This window comes from Heloderma suspectum, chromosome 1 (assembly GCF_057233095.1).
Source record: "Heloderma suspectum isolate Gila_16-S chromosome 1, 16-S_ref, whole genome shotgun sequence".
NCBI lineage: Eukaryota > Metazoa > Chordata > Lepidosauria > Squamata > Helodermatidae > Heloderma > Heloderma suspectum.
The window spans coordinates 402,578,038-402,600,044 of NC_139458.1; the positions used below are offsets into that span (position 1 = coordinate 402,578,038).

General features: G+C 45.6%; 1 protein-coding gene across 4 annotated transcripts; it reads right to left on the reverse strand.

Moving 5' to 3' along the window:
- Window positions 1-354: 354 nt before the first annotated feature.
- Window positions 355-20,684, reverse strand: ATF3 (activating transcription factor 3). Of its 4 annotated transcripts, none has more exons than XM_084828844.1 (4): window positions 20,442-20,684; window positions 9,690-9,933; window positions 8,492-8,599; window positions 355-6,526 (listed from the first exon to the last, which is right to left on the reverse strand). In XM_084828844.1, exons 2-4 carry the CDS (start codon window positions 9,927-9,929, stop codon window positions 6,329-6,331), a joined length of 546 nt encoding a protein of 181 aa, XP_084684970.1. In that variant the 5' UTR covers window positions 9,930-9,933; window positions 20,442-20,684; the 3' UTR covers window positions 355-6,328. The 4 variants fall into 4 exon arrangements, with proteins under 4 accessions (XP_084684970.1, XP_084684969.1, XP_084684971.1 ...); XM_084828843.1 differs by having other exon boundaries at window positions 20,344-20,684; XM_084828845.1 differs by having other exon boundaries at window positions 20,339-20,684.
- Window positions 20,685-22,007: the final 1,323 nt, after the last annotated feature.

Genomic DNA, 22,007 nt, shown 5'->3' on the forward strand with positions numbered 1-22,007 from the left:
AGTATAATACTGCCTCCAGAGGCAGTATGCCTATCTACACCAGTTGCTGGGAAACATGGCTGGGAGGGTGCTGTTGCACTCATGTCCTGCTTGAGGGTTTCCTGTGGGCAGGTAGCTGGCCACCTGGCCACCCCAGGTAATTGGTTCCATTGTCGTATTGCTCTTACAGTCAGGACGTTTTTCCTGAAGCCAGATTCCGGCTGAACATCAGGAAAAACTTCCTGACTGTAAGAGCAATACGACAATGGAACCAATTACCTGGGGAGGTGGTGGGCTCTCCCACACTGGAAGCCTTCAAGATGAGGCTGGACAGCCATTTGTCAGGGATGCTCTGACTTGGATTCCTGCATTTATTTATTTATTTATTTATTTATTTATTTTATTGCATTTATACCCCACCTTTCTCCCTCTCGCAAGGAACTCAAGGCGGCTTACATTATCCTCCTCCTCACCGTTGTATCCTCACAACAACAACCCTGTGAGGTAGGTTGGGCTGAGAGTCTGTGACTGGCCCAAAGTCACCCAGTGAGCTTCCATGGCCAAGTGGGGACTAGAACTCGGATCTCCCGGCTCCCAGTCCGTCACTCTCACCACTACACTACACTGGCTCTCATTGAGCAGGGGGTTGGACTCGATGGCCTTGTAGGCCCCTTCCAACCCTACTATTCTATGAATCTATGTGAACAGAATGCTGGCCTAGATGGACCCCTGATCCATGGTTGTTCTTATGTTCTTAAAATGAGAAAGTGTGCAAAATCAAACTTGACAGATTCATCCATCCCGAGGATAAACTCAAGAATTTCACAGTTATCCTTAGAGGATGTAGCAAGGAGGTGGATTCGTTGTTCAAAACCATGGCTCGGTTTATATCAGAAAAGAGATGGTTATGCCTCCACTATTATGTGTGCTATGGAAGCCTGCCTCACTCTTTGTGAGCCAGTGATTTATATCTGCTCTAGTACAAGCAAGTGTAATTGTATGATGTTGGGTTGGGGAGAAATTTGTTCAGTTCACATTTTTATGTGAATTTGTCTAATATCACATGATTGAACCACCAGGTGAACCAAAACTCAATTGTCCTTCAAAACTTTCACTTCTCTGAATTTTGCAATGGAGTTCCCAAATCAAAAAAATGTGTGCAAAAATATGTATAATAGGGAAAATACCATTGAAATCCATTATATTAGGAAAGATGTATATATTAGGCAAAAATGCATAGAAAAATGTATGCATTGGGAGAACTGTGCACAAAAACGCTTATGAATTTTTGTGCTGACTTGGAAAAAAACCAGTTCCCAAAGTTCAGGATGAACTGAACTTAAGACTGGAGAAATTCACACAGTTTGAGACATATCGAACTTAAAACTGGAAAAATGAGAAACCAAAACTGAGATTTGTCCCTCACTAGTATGATGTCTAGAGGACTCAGCTGAGAGTATTTGTCATGAAAATTCCAACAGATCGTAACATAGTAATAGACATGGTTCCCGACCTATCAGCTAAGGATGTTATATATACAAAAATTATTTTAAAAAAGCATGGGGTAGTTGGACAGATGGGTTATTTGTCCCAGGTGCAGGGCACACCTTGTAGCAACATCATGGGTAAAGGCAACAGATCAGCTGAGGGATGATGATTGGAGCACAGTGTGAGAAGTGATGACATGATGCTGGCATTAACACTGGCAAGAGGATGAGGGTCCATGCAGTGAATCTGGATAACAGACTGTTAGGACATATTTAGAAACACTACCATGGGCAGGGATGGGCAACTTGTGGCCCTCCAGCTGTTGTTGGCATGCAAACCCCATCATCCTTCATTATTGGCCATGCCGGCTCAGGCTGATGGAAGTTGCTGTCCAACTACATCTGGAGGACTACAAGTTGCCTACCCCTGACCTAGGGGTTTTGAGTGAGCATCAGACTTCCAGACAAGGTGAATTAAGTCACACAGGAGAAAACATATATTAGTCTTTTTTATTATTAAAGTATCAAAACGTAAAACTCAAGAATAGAAAACAAATTGCCTCTACTGCATTATTAAATGTTCAGGGGAAAAAAACCCAGTTACATAATAAATCCATGCAGGTCTCCCATTCAGCAGGTCTCCCAACCAGTTTCAAGGCCAAACAGCCAGTCTTAAAGGGGTTTCCCTGTGCCCTGTATAGCAGGTGGAAATTCTGCTGCTACCTCCTGTCACTGCAGACAGGTGAGGTTTCAGCCATGGAAATTCTCCCTTCCACAGAGCTGTCAGAGCACAGGGGTCATCGAGACCAGAGCAAGAACCAGAAGTCCTGCATCCAGCCTCTCCGTCCATTGCTACTCTCAAGCAGTGCAAATATATATTGTCTTACCACCTGGAGATACACGCACACTCACACACAGTCACACCCAAACACACGCTCAGGAAGCAGCCGCAGCCAAACAAAGATTATCTTTGACAAAATTAGCGGTGCTGTAGTAAACATTTGGCATGCTAGTTAACAAGTCAGTTTAACGTGAAGCAGCAGCAGCAGCATGACGCCCGCGTCATTTTTAATAGGCTATAGAGAACAGCAATATAAAAGAATCTCTCAAGGAGAAACATCAGTTCTGTGGTGAGACTTAACAAAGACTGTCTGTATGATACATATAACAGCATCACAGCCCAGTGTTTAATTTTTATTTGTTTGGGTTGCTTTTGGAAACATTTGAAATACACGGACAAAGCAGGGGGCTTGGATACAGCAGAGGGGCTTTGTAGGTGCTGTATCCGGCTAGTGTTGACAGCCCCTTATGCCAACAGACGTGGGGTTGGACCCAGAGCAGCCCTTTCACATGAGGAAGGTGCCTTTGGCTCGTGGGAGGCCTGGTCCACAGCTCACCAGTGCATTCCAGGAGCAAAGTGAAGCTACGTCCAGCGGCAGTCTGCCACTTGCTGACACCAGCAGGACAACAGCGACTGACTGGGTGGCCAGTTGTGCATCTCCAAGAAACAGGGAAGGGATATATCACCAACACCCACAAAAAAAGAGGAGAGAAGATGGCACAGAATTGCACGCACTACTTTATACGTAACAATGCAAACTTGGAAATAATAATGACCGTAATTTAAATAGAAATATGATACATCTCCCCATAGTGCGGATGTCCGTGACATGCTGGCCCTGGTGCTAATTAGTGATGGGCACCTTCAAGGCCCCTGCTCTCCTTTCTTGTGGTTATTCATCTTTAAACTGGACTTGGACTAGACAGCCCTTCAAACAGAGGACTGTCCTCTGTAAAGTAGGACACATGGCCACCCTAGGCATGGAACCTACGACAGTACTGTGAAAACCCTTCTGCTGGTGTTTGCAGAACAGCGCTAAGAGCTACTGTCCTTCGACTCAGATTTCTTTGGATCCAACCCATAGTATTCACAATAAATGGCAGCATAATATATTCATCATTACAGAAACCCAATTAAAAACTTTTCAACAAGGTTCTTGTTAGCAAATTGCACATAACTATATAGCAAATTATCTCTCTCACACCCCTTGTAATTGCACAGTTGATGCAGAGGCCATTACTGGGATCCATCATCCAACGTGACATGAGGGACAGCTCAAAAGATGGCAAAGTGGATTTACTTTGCAGGAAGAAAAAAATCATTCTCTAATGAGACAGAATTTGGCCCGTTTCCTTCCATTTTTGTTACATGAAAAATACATTTGAAACACAGCATTGGACATTACAATATATCCAGATTGCAAAAAGCTCATTAAGTAGTTCTGTTGCAGAATATAAAAAATCAAAGCAAAATTGAACAGGCAGCAGATTCAAGTGTACTAGTCAGAGATTGAGGGTCTAAATTTTAGACACTACTGTTCTGAGGTATCGTGTGTGTGTGTGTGTGTGTGTGTGTGTTTACCACTGTAAATATGGTTGGATAAAGTATTTTGTACTGTAAGCTCCTTTGTCTACTGCACTGATTGTGTCATTACATTTAAGGAGACAGACCTCACAGATGAAAAATAAAAATACATCATAACAGAACTGAAAAGCATTGAGAAACAGCAGGGGAATTCTTATTAAAATGTGAATTTGCCTGCAGAAATCTCATTCGCAAAATTAAAATCCTGAGTGTTACCATCCAGGTTTCAAAATCTGATGTTTGAATTCAGGGTAGAGCTTGCTGCAGAGGGCAAATTGAGCTTCTCGGGGGAGGCATTTGTTGTTAGCACACAGCTAGAGTTTGAATCAAAGAAATTGGGTTTTGAAAACAAACCATTTTTTTTTCTTTAGCTGCCAATATTTGAACTCTAGAATTTCAACTTTCAAAATGTGGCAGTGTTAAAATCTGCTAGGTTCATGTGTAGTTCATCACAGAAGCAAGTTGCTAGATGTTTTAAACATCTGCCATAAAATTTAGACCCAACTGCCGCTACCATTAGTGTGTAAAGACAGGGCCAGCCCAAGCCACTTTGCTACCCGAGACAAAAAACAAGATGGCATCCCCTCCCCAGTCAACATACAGAAGCTGAGCAGATTGGCAGTTGACTCTTATCTCAGCTCTGGAAATGGGATAGCCTCCACTACACCTGAGGCAGCAGGCTACTTTAGAGGGCCCAGGACAGGTTGTGTGGTGTAAACAGTTCTGTCCTCCAAAATAGGGGGACAGGCAGATAATTCATGAGGGACAGCCAAGATACTGCCACTACTGTCCCCGCCCCCACAGCATCTGCCACCTGAGGAAGTTGCCTCACTCTGCCTAACGGTAGGGCCAGCTCTGAATAGAGACAAAAGCAAGTGGAAACCTTTCCCTTATGTACATCATTTACCAGGAACTAAACCTGGTGGAATGACAGTAAGGGATCCTGCAGATACTCATCAAGTTAAGCCCATTGACTGCTTGTGAGAATGAAAGAGAACTCACATGTGTGAAGATTTAAAGGCTTTTTGTAGGAGTTGCTGACCTACCTTGTTATGGCTCCCAATCTTTAGATCTAGTTTTGCAGTTTGCCCAAAATCCCAGTCCCATAAGTAGCGTAAAGAAGCCATTATACATCTAGCTCGAATACTTCCCAGGCCTGTCATGAAGTTTTAAAGGGAGCAATCCTTTGCATATTTAGGCAGCAAAAAAAGGTCGGACTCCCAGCATTCCTCAGCCAGCGTGTTTTTTTCTGGCTGGCTGGCAAATGCTGGGAGTTGTAGGACTTTTTTCTATCTAAACATGCATAGGATCATGCCCCAAGGAGCTGATAGTCCTACCTGGTCAGGTTTTCAATCTCTTTTCCTAGCACAGCCATAAAGTTAGTCATGGGCACATTTTGCATTTACCTGCAGTGAACACATACCCATTCATTAATGTCTGCAAACTGACAGCTGAAATAACAGTTTTTGCTCAGAAAAAGCGGGAGCCAAAGAAAGATTTTCAAGCTGAGATATGGTGAACTGCAAATCTGAGGGGGTCATTCATTTCAAGTCTGGTATTAGTGTATCACTGTTTTGTATATTGTAATGTTCTTTGAATACTGCGTGTATGACTCACGTACTGGGTTCTCAGAGGGGAATTTCCCTTTCTTTTCTTTTAAAAAAAAAAAGCCAAGGCAGGTGTGGAGGAAGGCTAATGCTCCAGCTTGGTAAATTCAGACTTAGTTGAATGAGCAGTTCTGCAAGAAGCTGTTGCCTGCCATATCATCCCACAATTTCCCTCTAACATGAGTCATCAAAAAACCCATGGAAGGGCTTCTGTGAAAACAACAACAATTTTAAAAAGGGAGTACAATGCTCGCTTTAAAACATTGTCAAAACACAGTAATTCCCGTTATATTGCAATGCCTTTTGGAATTGAAAGCACTATTTCTGGAAGCTGCAATCCTCTTTCTTTTGAAAGGACAGGGCAAAACAAACGAACAAGCAAACGAAAACAAGCCACTCCATCCATGTTGCCTACCCGTCCCAAGGATGGCTGAGCTCCATTCAGCCTGGTTGGCCCTAAGATGTGCATCATTGAGAGTCATAGTGTTCTACTAGAAATAACTCAAAGTGCAAGTACCGCATGTCAGCTGGGGCTTAACAAGTCTGTAGCTGTCGTGAGTACGGCTTCTAGGAATAGCAAGTATGGCAGATACTTAGACCTGAAGCAAGGGCAGGGACTTCAGCCCAGCTGAGTCTTTTTTCAGCATGGAGAACCGCAGCTAAGCTAACAGCAGCCTTCTCTTCTGAGCCACGTCACCTCGTCTGCCTTTTCTCGACTAACAGGAGACCACAAATACCAAGACAGCTTCTCTAGCGCTTCTGGCTTTGGGTAGGTTTTTGTTTGGGTGTTGAAAGGCAGGCCCTAGTTTAGGGCACCTTCACATTATCACTTAGCCTTGCAAGGTTCCTTCTTTGATCTGCTGAATGAAGAGGTTCCGCTCATCCTCCGGCGTCCGACCGTTCTGGGCCCGGACGATGCATGTGGGCCTGTGGAGATTGAGCATGTAGATCAAGTGCTGCTTCTCATTCTTCAGCTCCTCAATCTGAGCCTTCAGCTCTGCATTGATGGTTTCCAGTTTTTCTGATTCCTAGTCACAGGAGGAGAGTGCAACACAAAAGAATAAGTTTTGAAACAGTAAAGAGAAAGAGAGAAAGAAAGAGAAAGAGAAAGAGAGAGAGAGAGAGAAAGAGAAAGAGAAAGAACTTAATCTGTTGCTTGGGGATGATTCACACAACTTGTCTGAGTGTGCCAGGAAATGGGTTGTGGGAATCCAAGTTATCATCTATGAATGAGAGGCAGGTGAACAAGCAGGCTGCAATGGTGAAGAGGAGGAGCAATACTGCAAGGCTCTTGTCAGTGGGTGCCTGCCGGGCTGTGGGTGCTCAGCAAGCGCCTGACCGTGCCTGCTCTTGATGCCAGCCCCGCCAGTATATCCCACTGCCTCAGGTAGCCGATGATGAGAGGTAGCATTGGCACTCCCCTCTCTTGGAGGGCAGATCAGCGTATGCCGTACAGCCGTTCCTGCACCCCCTAAACTGGCCTGCTGCCAGAGGATCTCTCAGAGCAAGGGGTCAGCCCACCACTCTGGAGTGCCATGCTGGGTGCTCTCTTCTGGTGGCACTTGCCACAGCAGGACAGCAGCCCACCTACGCCTTACTCAGAATGAGTGACAGCTGCTCCGGGGAACTGCAATGGCTGCTTCATGCAGCAGCATATGCCAGAGTAGAAGAGTGGCTGGCGGGGCTCTCCCAAGCAGCCACCCACCCTGTGCTTTACTTTCAGAGGCATAGAGCAGCAGGGCCCACGGACGTCCCAGCAGTGGGGTAGGTGGCATCTTACACCCTTCTAGATCCGCTGCCTGAGGTGGGGGATTCACCCCATCTCATAGGAAGGCCGGCCCTGCCGCTCCAGCTCCACAACTCCCAGGCCTCCTCCTAACGTACTGCTGCTCCTCCCTTTGAGAATGTGGATGTGATACCACCTCTTTCTTCAAATCCACATCAAAGCCCCTCCATTTCTTGAAAAATACTGCTCAAGCCCACCCCACCCCTCATCTTCATCCACAATTGCAAGGGAATCGCAACACCACATTTGTTGACGTGTACACATCCACCGTTATCACTGCCTCGCTCAACCCACTCCTCCCTCTGTTCTCCCCCCCACTAGCAGATTTTAAAGTGTCGACTCCTTGGGGCAGGGACCTGCCTTTTCTATTTATGCCATTAATAATAAGTGACTGATTTCTATTTATGCCATAATAATAAGTGACTGATCATTTTGAGAAAGTTATTCATATTTTAAGAGAAAAGACTAAAATATATTATTTGACCTCCAAGCTTTAATCAGTTAAGCTGGGGGGGGCTGAACCTCTTTTCGCCCAAGGGCTAAATTTAATTTTAGAGAAGCTCTGGGGAGCCACATTCCAGCGGTGGCTGTGGCTGAAGGCAAAACGGGCTGGACCAAAATACCAGACATACCAGCAAAAGTGACAAAAGGCAAAAGGGGCAGGCGAAAAATACCAGAATATTGTAGCTTAAAGCACCTACTGCCAGTAACTGAGCCTTAGGAGAGGCATTTCAACCTTTTAGAATGGGGCAGGCGAAAAACTGCAAATGCCCGGAAACCACCAAAGCAATAGCCGTCGGGAAGAGGGGTGTGACCCTCTGGAGAATGCCAGAGAGCTGGATGGGAACTCCATGTCTGCAATTCAACACCCCTGACTTAAGCAGTACAATTTCAAAAGCTTTTCCTGTAAGATTTGACTTTTTCATTCAACATTTTCTCTCCAAACAAGTGATGGGGTTGATAATAAGCATTCAAGCACACCTAACTCACACACTGAAAGTGAAAAAACATGGCTATCTTAAACAACGGTTACAACACAAAAGAATCTGCGTTCAGTAACTCAACCAAGATTATACTTAATAAATAGTACAACTCAGAAAATGTCAGAGCCATTTATGGAGGCAGTTTTGACTAAAGGACCATTTCACCCTCCATTATCTTGTCTTTCTTGCCCAAATACCAAAGGAAAGCTATCAAGTTAGCTTACTTTCTGCAGACATTCCGTTTTTTCCTTCTTTTTGTTTCGACACTTTGCTGCTGCAATCTTGTTTCTTTCCCTCCGTCGTTTTTTCCTTTCATCTTCTTCAGGTGCACACTAGCAGAATCCAAAGACAGATGCAGATTGTCAGTAAAAGACAGAGACTTTTCTCTATATATCCCCTACAAATGAAACTGCTAATAATACAGTTGTGCTGGTCTAGATTTGTCCACTGCCAACAAAACTGACTAGCTGGTTAGTTCTGGATTAATAACCATTACATCTGGTATGATTAGCATGGAGGTCATCTGGCACATTAAGCCTCTTGCAGTTAGCCTCAGATAAGTAGGTATAGGATTACAATCTAAGTCCCATTCAACTCAATGGGATTTACTTCTGAGTAGACACGTATAGGATTGTGCTCTAAGGCTGCAATCCTGTGCACACTTTTTGGGGAGTAGGTAGTGTTGAAATCAGTGGGATTTACTTCTGAGCAAAAATGAACAGGATCAGGCTGGAGCAGGGGTGGGAAACTTCTGGGGTGGTGCACACCAGAAGCAGTCTGATGCTGTGGGCTGCACCAGGCTGCTACCAAATTTGCCACAGTGGTAGCCAAAACTGTGCCACCACTGTGGTTTCCATTGAAACAAGGCGTGCAGGGTATGTGAGCCTTGCGTACAAGCACAACCACACTTCCTGGATAATTCTGGAAGCCTCCCGGAAGCATGATTGTGCTTGCGCACAAAGGGATGCATATGCTGCATGCCTTGTTTCAACAGAAAATTGCCACAATTTTGGCTGCTGCCTCCACCACAATTTCAGCAACAAATTCAGCAGTGGCAGGGGAAGAGACGGGGGCGCAAAAACCTCCAGGGGCACATGTGGCCCACTGTACATGCGTTTCTCAGCCCTGCTTTAGAACACAGAAATTGCTTTAGTGGGCAATGCTGGGTTAGAGCGACGAATGGCCTGACTTGGTATATGGTGGCTTCCTATAATCCTTGATTTTGCCATGTGTAGGTTGCCTGATGAACAGAGCATCACCAGGGCCAATTCATAACTCTGGAGAAATCCAGAGCTCATCACAGACCCAGAAATGGTGTGTTTTTTAGAGTCTGGGGTTGGCACTTGTTATTTTAAAAAACACACAGAATGTTCTTATTGAACAAGATTTTTTTAAAAAAACAAAAACATAAAAATGGAGTACCTCTGCTTTTAAAATAGACATTTCACCAGGTCTATCAGAAACCATGACAGTGTCCAAAGTAGAGGGCATCCTGTGGGACAGGCGCTTATTCTGGATGGCAAATCTTAATTCTTCTTTCACCAATGGAGTTAGATTTGTGAAGTCTTCAAAACCCAGTGATACCGGTGGAGACAAGCATGGGACAATTGCAGAGGCACTGACCTCTGAGGCAGACATCTGGCCTGGGTGTTGGAGCATCATTTTGCTGAAAGGGGAAGAGGAGAACAAGAAATAGTCTTGCTGAAGTTTAACGAGACAACAATATTTGCCGGAAGACAGTTAATTATTCTCAACTAAGACCCAATACAGAAAATACGACCTTTGGACATGAAATCATTCCAGCAACTCTGGTCCATGACTGAATACACATGGTAACATATTGATAGAATGGTTGCACACACACACACACACACACAATACCCTAGATGTTCAGCTTAATGCAACTAGAAACTGAAGATTTAGTTCACAAGGTCACCAGGAAGCAAACCTAGCTTATCATATTGTGTACATATGGCAACACTGCTGGTTGTGTGACTTACTACCAAACAGGAAGTGTGAACAGTAGTACATCAAAAGAGGTAATACAAGATTGCATGGGATTTTGTGAAATAATCCCATCAGAATTTGAACTGGGCCACCTGTACTGATTCATTCATCTCCCAATTTTATGTTTAAATATGCATAGGATTGTGCCCTAAACAGCAAAAAGTCCTACAACTCCCAGCATTCCCCAACCAGCATGGAATTGTAGGACATTTTGCTGTCTAAACATGCAGAGGATTGTGCCCTTAGGCTCCTAAGGAGCTTCAGTGGAAAGGGCCAGTACTTGTGTAGCTTGCAAATGTCACACATGTTAAATCCATGCACCTGACCCTCAAGAAGTGAATCATCTATAATTTGGGTGGGGACCTCAGGATTGGGGGCCAAACCCAGACCTCCAGAGGCCCCAGTCCAGCCCTCTAGGGTTCCACAGATGGCCACATCCCCTTTCCCTGGCACTACCTCTGTCCCCTGACCACCAATTGTTTGTGGTTTCCTGGCTTTTCCCCAGGTTTCCCCCACACACACATTCAAAAATGTTGAAATGCCTCGCCTAAGGCTTAGTTAATGGCAGGAAGAGCTTGAAGCTACAACATGCTGGTATTTGTATTTTTGGCCCTGCCCCTTTTGCCTTCGGGCCCCCACCCATAACTGGAATTTGAAGAGCATCACCAAAACTAAATTTGGTCCTCAGGCTGAAAGAGGTTTCCTACCCCCCACCTCCAATCTAGAAACAATGAGACTCATTCACACCCACTGCTGCACATATACCCCACAACCATAAACATATTTTGCAAGAGCCATCCCTTTTCTCAAAGCTGTGTTGTGTGAATCAGATCCATGCAATATGTGTAATTAAATGTGTCTTCTTCATACTGTCACACTGAAATCAATCAGCTTCCTCTTTCTTTCTTTCTTTCTTTCTTTCTTTCGGAGATAATTGACTCTGTGTTCAAATGAACACGGAATTTGGTTCTTAGAGTAGATCTTGAGATGCTCCATTTTATTAGAAGAAGCAATAAAAGTCTGCAGAATCTTATTATAGCAAACTCTCTTCCAATTAGCATTGCAATAGATAAAGCAATTGCTGCCCTAGGGCATTCACATACATAAATGAAGCCATCATGCTGTCATGCAAAATTTTATTGATGCTGGATCTTTTGTAATGACAGCTTTGGGTAATGCTTAGCTACACAAGCCTAATTATGGTTGGCCACACCAGCATGAGTTGCACCCTTTAACACTGAAAAGAACAAGTCATGTGTCACCTGAAAGACTAGCGAATTTATTATGGCAGAAGTTTTTGTGGGCTACAGCTCACTTCATCAGATGCAGGAAGTATCATATCGACTTACAAGTATATGTACATGGCTAAGTGAGGTGAAGCTGCAGGGAACTGAAACACAGAAAGTGCAAACAGTGATAATTACCTTATTAACATTTCAGTTCCATCTGACCTCATTGTTGACATCCCCACCCACCCCCAACCATGTGTAACTCAAGATAACACTTAAGCATCTCGGGCTGTAGTCCACAGAAGTTTATGCCAGAATACATTTCTTTATCTTTCAGGTGCCACAAAACTGTTTTCTTTGCTGCAACAGACTAACACAGCTACCCCTCTGGAAAACATTTACCCTGATACAGTGGAGAGAAAAGGCAAGTCCAAATTTACTTATGAAAGAAAATAAAGATTTGAAGACACTGTGTTCCCAGTCTAGAACACCCTTGTTCAAAAATGACTTCTTTCTGCCTTATCTCTTCAAAATATACATTTATTTATTTATTTATTACATTTATATCCCACCTTTTTTCCTCCAAGGAACTCAAGGTGGCGTACATAATCCTCCTCCTCTCCATTTTATCCTCACAACAACAACCCTGTGAGGTAGGTTGGGCTGAGAGTATGTGACTGGCCCAAAGTCACCCAGTGAGCTTCCATGGCCGAGTGGGGACTAGAACCCGGATCTCCCAACTCCCAGTCCAGCACTCTAGCCACTACACCATGCTGGCTCTCATGACAAATATCTTACACAGAAAGTACTTCTAACAGGAATAAATACAAAACCTGGATATAGATAGTCATTTTTCTTGATCACATACGCAAGGTTGCGTCCAATATTATTTTAACTTTAGTCCCAGTCATTTCAATGGCTCTACTCTATGTAGGACTAACATTCAATACAACCCACAGTGTACATACACAGGAAACCCCATGGCCAATTGTGACAGCAAAATGTAAGCATTTGGCAATCTAGACAAGGCATTTTATATTAATTCCTGCAGAGAAGTATTTTCCATGTAAGAATTGTATTAATTATTTTTCATGTAAGTATTTTATGAGCTAACCTCAGACAATAAAAGCAGAAAACCAAAGAGTTCTTGACCTCTTGATTTATCAGTGAGAAGCTTTCCTGGAATTGTTTGTTATTTCCATAGACCTTGGAAAACTTATGCAATTTTGCTCAGAAATCCCCCAAGTCATGAGTCACAGCTCAAAATGCTGATATCCTTCAGTCTTTCAAAAGGTAGAAGATAGCCCACTCAAACCAAGTCAACAAAAGGCCTACTATTGTCAGGTTTATCATTTTTCAGCTCAGTGGTATGGCCAAAAATATTAATACACAGTCAATCCAAGTATTAAATTCACAACCATTAACAGACTCTTCACTGCATTAACTGACTTCTTTAAATTGCTGATGGAAATCACTTAATTCTACATGGGGTACCAAGCTTCCCCCCCACACACCCTGCATTTTCCAGGCTTATCTTCAGAGCCAGAAGGGCTAGGAACTTGCTTTTTAAAAAAAGACACAGAAAACTGGGATTGTTATGATGCGGATTCAATATGTAATTATATGCAGAGGAGGCACACACACACAGGGCCCATTTATAACCATGGCCCATAGGCACCTCATGCCAATTCTTGGAGTCCCATTCTTGGAGTCCCATTCCTTGCATTGGCGCTGCCGTTGTGCTGTAAACACAAAATTCGGAGGGTTTGGGAAATGGCCAAAGTCTCATCACACCAATCCTCTGGCAAAGAAACTGCTGAGAATGCTGGCAGCAAAATGGGATTTTGGAGAGAATTACTACAGCTTCAAGCTGTAGTAATCCTATCCTAACAACCACATCGCTACTGATGAACAATCTCAGCTGTGTTTCAGACAAAGGACTGAGTCAAGCGGCATTCTCTCACCACCAAGTAACTACAACCAGCCTGTCACAAATCTCAAATTAGGCAGAGTGTGTTCCAAGTCCAAGGATGGGATTTCAACAAGACTTGAGCCCTGCATGTTGACGTGCACCATGAATGTCAGTAGTTTAGTTACCCTAACATAACCACTTGATTGTATGTCACACTATTATCCCATCCTTCCTCCTGTGAGGAGCTGAGAGGAGTGTTTTGTCTGATGATACCCACTGAGCATCATAACTGACTGAACAGGAGCGGGAATCTATGTTTCTTGCATCTAAGCCCAACATTCTTTCCACAGCATCTCCCACAATCTATCCACTGGACTAGATACTCTTCACTGGTACTGTCTCTATTTAAACGAACCATCGCATATGGTCCATGTAACTATGTAGAATGCGGAGCTCCATAACCGTCTGTCAAAGTCACTTATGCAGAAAGATGCTGAACACCACGTAACATAGGTGGGAAACCTGTGGCCCTCCAGATGTTGCTGGACTACAATTCCCATTACCACAAACCATTAAATTAGCTGGCTGGGGCTGATGGGAGTTAGAGTTGAACAATATCTGGAGGGCTTCATGTTTCCCTGCCTTATAACATCTAGGAAGCTGGACCTCTCCTGATGCAGGATAGTTGCAACCACACATACTCATCCTGTAATCATTTAGTGACACTCCTATATCCACAATATTACATGGAGCCAAAGGGAAAGATTCCACAGCCATTATCAAATACTGAGTATCCAAATGACTGAAAATACAAGATCTAACATACCCTCCCTATGTTGCTTTCTAATACCAAAAGTTCCCCATCTCTTTCTTAATTATCTCCTTTTTAAACAGGATAACAGCAAAAAAAAAAAAGGGGGGGGGACCTTTCCTCAAGCTGTCTCCATAATCAAGAACACATGTCACAATCCAATAAGCCAATACTAACACGAGCCACGCTTATACATATATAGCTGCATTATACCAAATAAGTTCAACATCAGTATTAATATCCTTTTCATTATTGTGAGTGCTTAAATGAGACACATATTTACAAAAAAATTTAAAACACAAATCATTGCTCCATCTAGTCCAGTATTGTCTGTTCCAGTCTTCCCCAACCTGGTGACCTCCAGATGTGTTGGACTACAACTCCTATCATTCCCAGTCAGAATTGGGTGCTAGCTGGGGTTGATGGGAGCTGTAGACAGACACAGCTTGTGGGCACCAAGCTGGGGAAGGCTGTTCTATGTAGCTATTCAAGATGCCAAGTGGGAGGGGTTTTTCCAGCCCTACTCCCTGACTTCTTTTAATCAGAAATACCAAGAGATTGATCCCTCGGACCTTAAACATACAAGAGATTTGCTCCACCATATCCCTGCACTACGACCACCCACACCCTATGCTTCATGTATTTTTATACATTGATCTTTACTGTGGGATTGTTGGCTGTTTATAGCTTGAGTCCAAGCCACAGTAGAGAATCCAAAATGTTCTCAGTTCTTTCAACCTGTGCCAGTTTGCCCACACAATGCAAAAGAAGGGTGTTTTACTGAGTTTCTTCAGAGGCCCGCCCACTTCACTATGGACTGAGACACACATGCAGGCATTCATAGACAAAATAAACACTCTGTTTTGCACATTCCTTATATTTTTGATCTGTGTTTTAGAATTACTGTCCAATACTCCAGTGCACATATTAAGAGCAAACACATTGTCTGGGTATGGATCCTTATGTAGCCAGAACAGCACCATCCACACACAAGAGGGGGGTTAACAGCAGGTTCAAGGAAACCCCCAATATTTGTAGAATTACAGGTACTAGTAACCTTAAGGCTGGATTACTGCAATGTGTTCTATGTGTTGTAGTGGCATTCACTATGTGGCTACCCTTAAAGCTGCTCCAGAAGCTGAAGCTAGTGCAGGATGCAGGAGCTCAGCTGTTGTCAGGAGCTGCCCCTTTTCAGCATGCAACTCCTTTGCTGAGGAAACTGCACTGGCTGCCTATTTGCTACCAAGCCAGGTTTACAGTTTTGATACTAGTGTACAAAGCCTTGAACAACTTGGGACCAGGATACCTGAGAGAGTGCCTTCTCCCTTACCAACCTGCCTGATCACTGAGGTCATCTGAGGGCATGTTCCTGGTGGTTCCACATGGACCTATGGCCTGATTGGAGTCCACCAGGAGAAGAGCCTTCAGTGTGGTGGCCCCCTTTCTTTGGAACTCCCTGCCCCTGGAGGTCAGGCAGGCACCAACGCTGTGTTGCTTCTGGCACCTTCTGTCCGGAAAACAGCTCCATTCCAGGAAGCGTTCCTTAACTGACCTGCCACAGTTTTTATTGGCATTCTGTTTTTTTAAAAGAATACTTTTAATATGGTGTTTTAATTCTTTTTATCTTTTTACTATTTTACCTCTTATGTTCACTGCTCTGGAATCTGTTTCAGATATGGAGAGGTATATCCAAATAATTAAAAACAACAACAACACCTAAGTAGGGGGGATCCAAACAGTGCAATGAGAACTAGGTATGCTCCATGGCTACAGAATACTGGCTGCCTGTTGGGGAGGGCAGGGAGATGGAACAGAATATCCAGGAAGTGGTTATGGCTGGCTTGCTGGAACCCTGAAGAGGAGTGACATTCTGCTGCAGGTCCCATATGTGTTATATTTTACCATTCATAGCTCACATTTTGGATTGTTGTTCAGTCGTTCAGTCGTGTCCGACTCTTCGTGACCTCATGGACCATAGCACGCCAGGCCTTCCTGTCCTGCACTTTCTCCTGGAACATTTTGGATTATAATCCCCCAAACCACTTTTTCTGGAACACTCTCAGAGGCTTTGAGTAGACTTGGTGATGTGTCAAAGGCTACATTTTTTGAAAAGCTGGATCACATTCAGCTAACTCAGTTGGCAACAAGAGTTTCGCCTCATTAAAAATAGAACAAGGCACCCTGACCTGACACTTCACATGCCTTTTGGTTCAGACTGTTGTTGTTTTGTCCAAAATGAAAAGTCGTTTGTGTCTTACCAGTTTGCTTTTGTGTTTTCCTGAATATTTATCTCCCCCACCCCCCACAACTCCCTGCTGATGCAATAAGACCTGTTAAACCACAGAAGTTAATCTCCTACAACTTTAAAAGCAATTCAAGTTCACCACCACCCTGAACTGAACTTGACCTTTCAGGATTTTGACCTTGTGATTTGGCCAAATTTAGTTGCTGCTTTCGAAATTGCCAGCTGTTGATATGATGAAGCAAATCAATATGGCACTGGAAATTGCTGCCTGTCATTCATTTTCTAGTGTCCTCACTAAACCTTGCTTCATTGGCAAGTTGGGGAAGTGTGCTTATCTGCCTCAGCCTCCTGAACCTGGTGCCCTCCAGATGTGTTGGACCGTAACTCGCAATGCGAGTTACGGTCCAACACATCTGGAGGGCGCCAGGCTGTGAAAGACTGATCTACTGCTGCTGCTTCAAATTGATCTTATAATGTGTCAAATAGCTAAGGTAATTCACAGCGACACTGATCACCAATATTTAATTCATTTATCCTGCTCTGTTGACTGCAATAAATTATATGATACCACCCTAATGGCAGAAAGCGAAGAGGATCTAAAGAGCCTCTTGTTGAGGGTGAAAGAGGAGAGTGCAAAAGCTGGTTTGAAACTCAACATTAAAAAAACTAAGATCATGGCATCTGGCCCCATCACTTCCTGGCATATAGAAGGGGAAGAAATGGAAGCAGTGACAGATTTTACTTTCTTGGGCTCCAAGATCACCGCAGACGGTGACTGTAGCCATGAAATTAAAAGACGCTTGCTCCTTGGGAGGAAAGCTATGGACAACCTAGACAGCATGGTAAGAAGCAGAGACATCACCTTGCCGACAAAGGTCCGTCTAATCAAAGCTATGGTTTTCCCAGTAGTAATGTATGGCTGTGAGAGCTGGACTATAAGGAAGGCTGAGCGCCGAAGAATTGATGCTTTCGAACTGTGGTGCTGGAGAAGACTCTTACGAGTCCCCTGGACTGCAAGGAGGTCAAATCAGTCCATCCTAAAGGAAATCAACCCTGAGTGCTCATTGGAAGGACAGATACTGAAGCTGAAGCTCCAATATTTTGGCCACCTAATGCGAAGAGAAAACTCCCTGGAAAAGACCCTGATGCTGGGAAAGACTGAAGGCAAAAGGAGAAGGGGACGGCAGAGGATGAGATGGCTAGATAGCATCACGGATGCAATGAATATGAACTTGAGCACGCTCCGGGAGAGAGCTCAGGACAGGAAGGCCTGGCGTGCTATGGTCCATGGGGTCACGAAGAGTCAGACACGACTGAACAACAACAAATATATATACACATGGAGGGCTGCGGTGGCTTAGTGGTTAAGACGCTGAACTGCAGACTGGAAGGTCGGCAGGTCAGCAGTTCGAGACCCGAGTGCTGCGTGACGGAGTGAGCTCCCGTCTTCATTCCCAGCTTCTGCCAACCTAGCAGTTCGAAAGCAAGAAATTGCAAGTAGATAAATAGGTACCGCCTCGGCGGGAAAGGTAACAGCGTTCCGTGCACCTCGGTGTTCAGTCATGCTGGCCACATGACCACGGAAGCGTCTTCGGACAGCGCTGGCTCTTCGGCTTAGAAACGGGGATGAGCAGCGCACCCTAGAGTCGGACACGACTGGTTGGGGACACCTTTACCTTTTTATATATACACAATCAATTTGGGCTGGATCCAGATTTAGATACAGAAGACCCATTGAACTCAATGGGACATCCGGTAGTCATGACCAGCAAAAGTCCCATTAATTTCAATGGGTCTGCTCTAAGCATGACTAACCCTGGATCCAACCCTTACCACCAATAACCTCTTAAGTGATTTGAGCCACAATCCACACATACACACACACACACCAGAGAGAAAGTCCTATTGAACTCAGTGGGTCTTACTTCTGAGTAAAAGTGCTTCGCAGGGATCATGCTGTACATCTATGCTGTGGGAAATAAAGCAAGGCGGCAAACCTAATTGCATTTACATTGAACACAATGGTACCTACTTTAGAATAAACATGCATAGCAATTGTGCTGTAATGCTGCAATCCTATGAACACTTTCCTGGGAGTAAGTTAAGTGAAACTTTCCAAGTACCTGAAGGATTGTCTCCTCCCATATATACCTGCCCAGACCCTAAGGTATTCAGGAACGGTTCTGCAGGTGCCACCACCAAATGAAGTGAGGTGGGTGACTACTAAGGAGAGGGCCTTTTCAGTTGTGGTACCCTGGTTGCCCTCCCCAGAGAGGATGCCTGGCACCTACATTGTGATCTTTTCAGCATCAGGTGAAGACCTTATTTTCCCAGGCATTTTAGTGGTTCATTTTCTGTTGTCTTTAAATCTGTTATTGCTTTTTAAAAAATCTTTACACTCCTGCTGTTTTTTTACTTTGGTTTTATATGGTAATTTTAAACTTTAAAAAGTTTTATATTTTTATCATGCTGTATTGTATGGCTTTAATTGTTGCAAACCACCCAGAGCACTTGGGCTACAGGGCAGTCTAGACATGTAACAACAACAACAACAACAAACAGCAGCAATGCTACACAAACTTACTTTGGGAGTGAATCCCATTTAACTTAGTGAGATCTAGTTCCATGTCAACATGCACAGGATTTACCCTGGCTCATCACGAGTCACCTTCATGGAAATAAAAGCTAAAGATCTCTTTGTTCTCCTTCTCTCCAGGTGAAGATTCCCTCATTTAAAACAACCTTTTCATACTTTAACCATTATTCTTCATGTAAACTTTTGATTCACCTCCCCCCTAACAGTCCCGAAGTCTAAGACTCCGAAGTCCCAAATATCTCTCCACATACCGAAGTCCTAAAATAATCCTATCGATCGCCTGTAGGCCTGCTCTGTCTTAAATGGGTTGTATTGCTGCCTCGCTTTTACGCTGCGTTGCAAAACAAAAAGTGACAGGTCGAGTTGGAAGCATCCGACGAAGCGGCGGCGTCCTCGCGATCACGTAGCGCGCCACCCACCGGCGGCCGGAGGCATGACCACCTCCTAAAAAAAGTTAAGCCGTGAGTCTTTCCGTCAAACTTACCGTAAGTGATATAACCATTGATTATTATCACTAATTAGATATTCTCGAAAAAGCCGTGGGAAACGACATCTTGGCGATGACCTGATGGGGGAAACAATCGCAAGAACTTCTACACCTCGCTTTTGACCTACTTCTAATGATACGATCTTGGGATTTAAAACTTAACTACTTCTCTTGGGTAAAATCCAACATAAGTCCTACTTAGAGTAGACCCATTGAAATGAATGGGACTTAAGTTAGTCAAGACTAACTCAAATCCCAGTCATTTCAGTGGGTCTATTTTAAGTAGGGCTTATGTTGGATTTTACCCCTTGCTTCTCCGCTTCTCTCTTTTGAGGTGAAGGAAAATCTCACACACACACACACACCTCATAAAAAACCTGCGATCGCCAAAACTGTAAGGAGGCCACGATCAAAGCGCCAGGGAAACTCCTAAAAGGAGGAAACGAAACGGTAGTTTCTATTGCTTAGGTGTGTCTCTTAGCGATCGCTCAAAACTCTATTCGGATGAATGAACTTTTACTTTCAGTTAGTCGGCTGTGTGTGTTTTGTTTTGATTTTAAAGACAATTTGATTTACCACTTGCCCAGCTCATCAACTCCACCGAAGCCGAAATCTCGTCTATTTAAACAGAAGTTCGCTCCCCCTCTACCCCCCGCCCAAAGAAGAAAAAAAGCGCCCGACACTGCTTTTAAAAGTTATTCGGCCCGACAAGACGGAAGGACCGGCACGCGCGGACCTAGGAGGGCACGCGCGGCTCCCTACACGCGACTCCCCCATCACACACCTCACCCCATCGAAGACAAGAGCTGGGACACGGGCCGAGGCCCCTTTCGCGCCTCTCTCCTCCTCCCCTGCTCGTCCTGCTGGGCTGGGTCTCGCTGCCTTACCTGATCGTCTCCTCCTCCTCTTCCGCTCTTCTTTTCCCCTCCCAGCGCTCGGAGAGTTACAAGGCGAAAGAACCAACGCGCAAAAGTGTCCTCGGGACGGGAGTTTGCGAAAACTGCGGGGGGAGACGGAGCTCTTCCCTGGGCGCGCGTCGCAGCAGGACGGCTGTCGCGGCTCCCCGGTGCTGGCCGGCGGCGGCCTCCGCGTCGCCCTCGCTCTGGGCGCCTCTCCGCGCCTCTGGCTCCCCTCGCGGTTGCATCACCCCCCTTATATAGCCCAGCAGGCAGCGCTGGTATTTGCTCTGGCCGCGAGTCCCGGGTTGATGTCATGCTATTAATAGACCCTTCACGGAGAAAGGGGGGGCGGGGGCGGGGGCGTGGCCACGGCTCCTGGGGGCGGGGCGTCCGGGTGATGCAAGGCCCGCGCCCCCCTCCTCTGGGCGAGGGCGGCCGCCGGAGACGCGTCGCGCGCGGCTCACGTTCCATCAGAGGCCGGCCGCGCTGCCGGCCAGTGGAGCGCTCGGCTGGCTGGCTGGCTGGCTGGCTGGCTGGGCCGGCGGCCAGCTGCGAGCACCCTTTGGACGGCAGCGGCGCGACCGCTCCAAGGGCCAATGGTGCCCGAGCCAGCGCATGACTGCAGAGCGCCGGCGGGCGGGCGCAGGAGACGCGGCCGGGGACGGGGCACGGAAGGACGAGCGGGGAGAGGGGGAGCGGCTGCCTCCTAAAAAAACTGGGCGACGGGACGGGGCCCCCGGAGACGAGGCGCTGCGCTTCTGTGGCGCTATTTGAAGAACTGGGGGGCGGAGACGGGGCGTCCCTCCCTCCTTTTGGATCTGTGTCCAGGCCGCGGCTCGCTCGCTCCCGCTCTCCCTCTGTGACTGAAGGGTGCGGCTGTGGGGTTGGCGGAGCGGGGGACCCCTATCTGACTCCCGGAGACCCGCCGATGCGGCTCCCCTCCCCCGCGCGCTTGTGTACGATCACAGGGGAGAGAAAGTTCTTTTTACTTCTGTCACATCCGTGATTCCCTTTACTGAGAGAGAGAGAGAGAGAGAGAGAGAGAGAGTCCCCGGCACTCGTGTGTGTGCGTGTGTGTGTGTGGGGGTGTTGTCCTTCAGTGCAGGACGCGGCCCCGGGATCCTTTCAATCCAGCCACGCTTTCCCATGACAGCAGCTCCCGCTGCAAAAGGGCTTTTTGTAGCAAAACCGCACGAAAGGCCGGAGAACCCGCCAGGGGGACAACCGAGCGCGAAGGAGACCATTCTTTTTCTTTCTTTCAGTCGAACAGGTCGCCGCGCGCGCACATCCTCCCGCCCGCAATGTGTTGCCCAAGTGCTGAGAAGGCAGCAAACCTTAGAACATCTCCCAGAGAAAAGGCAGCCAGTCAGTCCTGTCGCCTTCCTCAGTTCTTCCCGAGGCGCTTTCTACTTGCGTCGATTGTTTCTTTATCTTACCACATTACAAGGATTATTCCGCTGCCGCCCGCCATAAACCTTTTGATATATTTGCTTATTTATTTAAATATAATTTGCTCTCATCTGCGGCTGGCAAAGAAAGCCCTGAAAGTTGTTC

What these genes read in the sequence shown, in the direction of transcription:
- ATF3 (XM_084828843.1), bottom strand. An exon ending in TGTCTATTTTAAAAGCAGAG is followed by an intron (nt 8,600 to 9,689) that starts GTACTCCATTTT and finishes GGATTCTGCTAG; the next exon opens with TGTGCACCTGAAGAAGATGA. An exon ending in AAACGGAATGTCTGCAGAAA is followed by an intron (nt 6,527 to 8,491) that starts GTAAGCTAACTT and finishes TCCTGTGACTAG; the next exon opens with GAATCAGAAAAACTGGAAAC.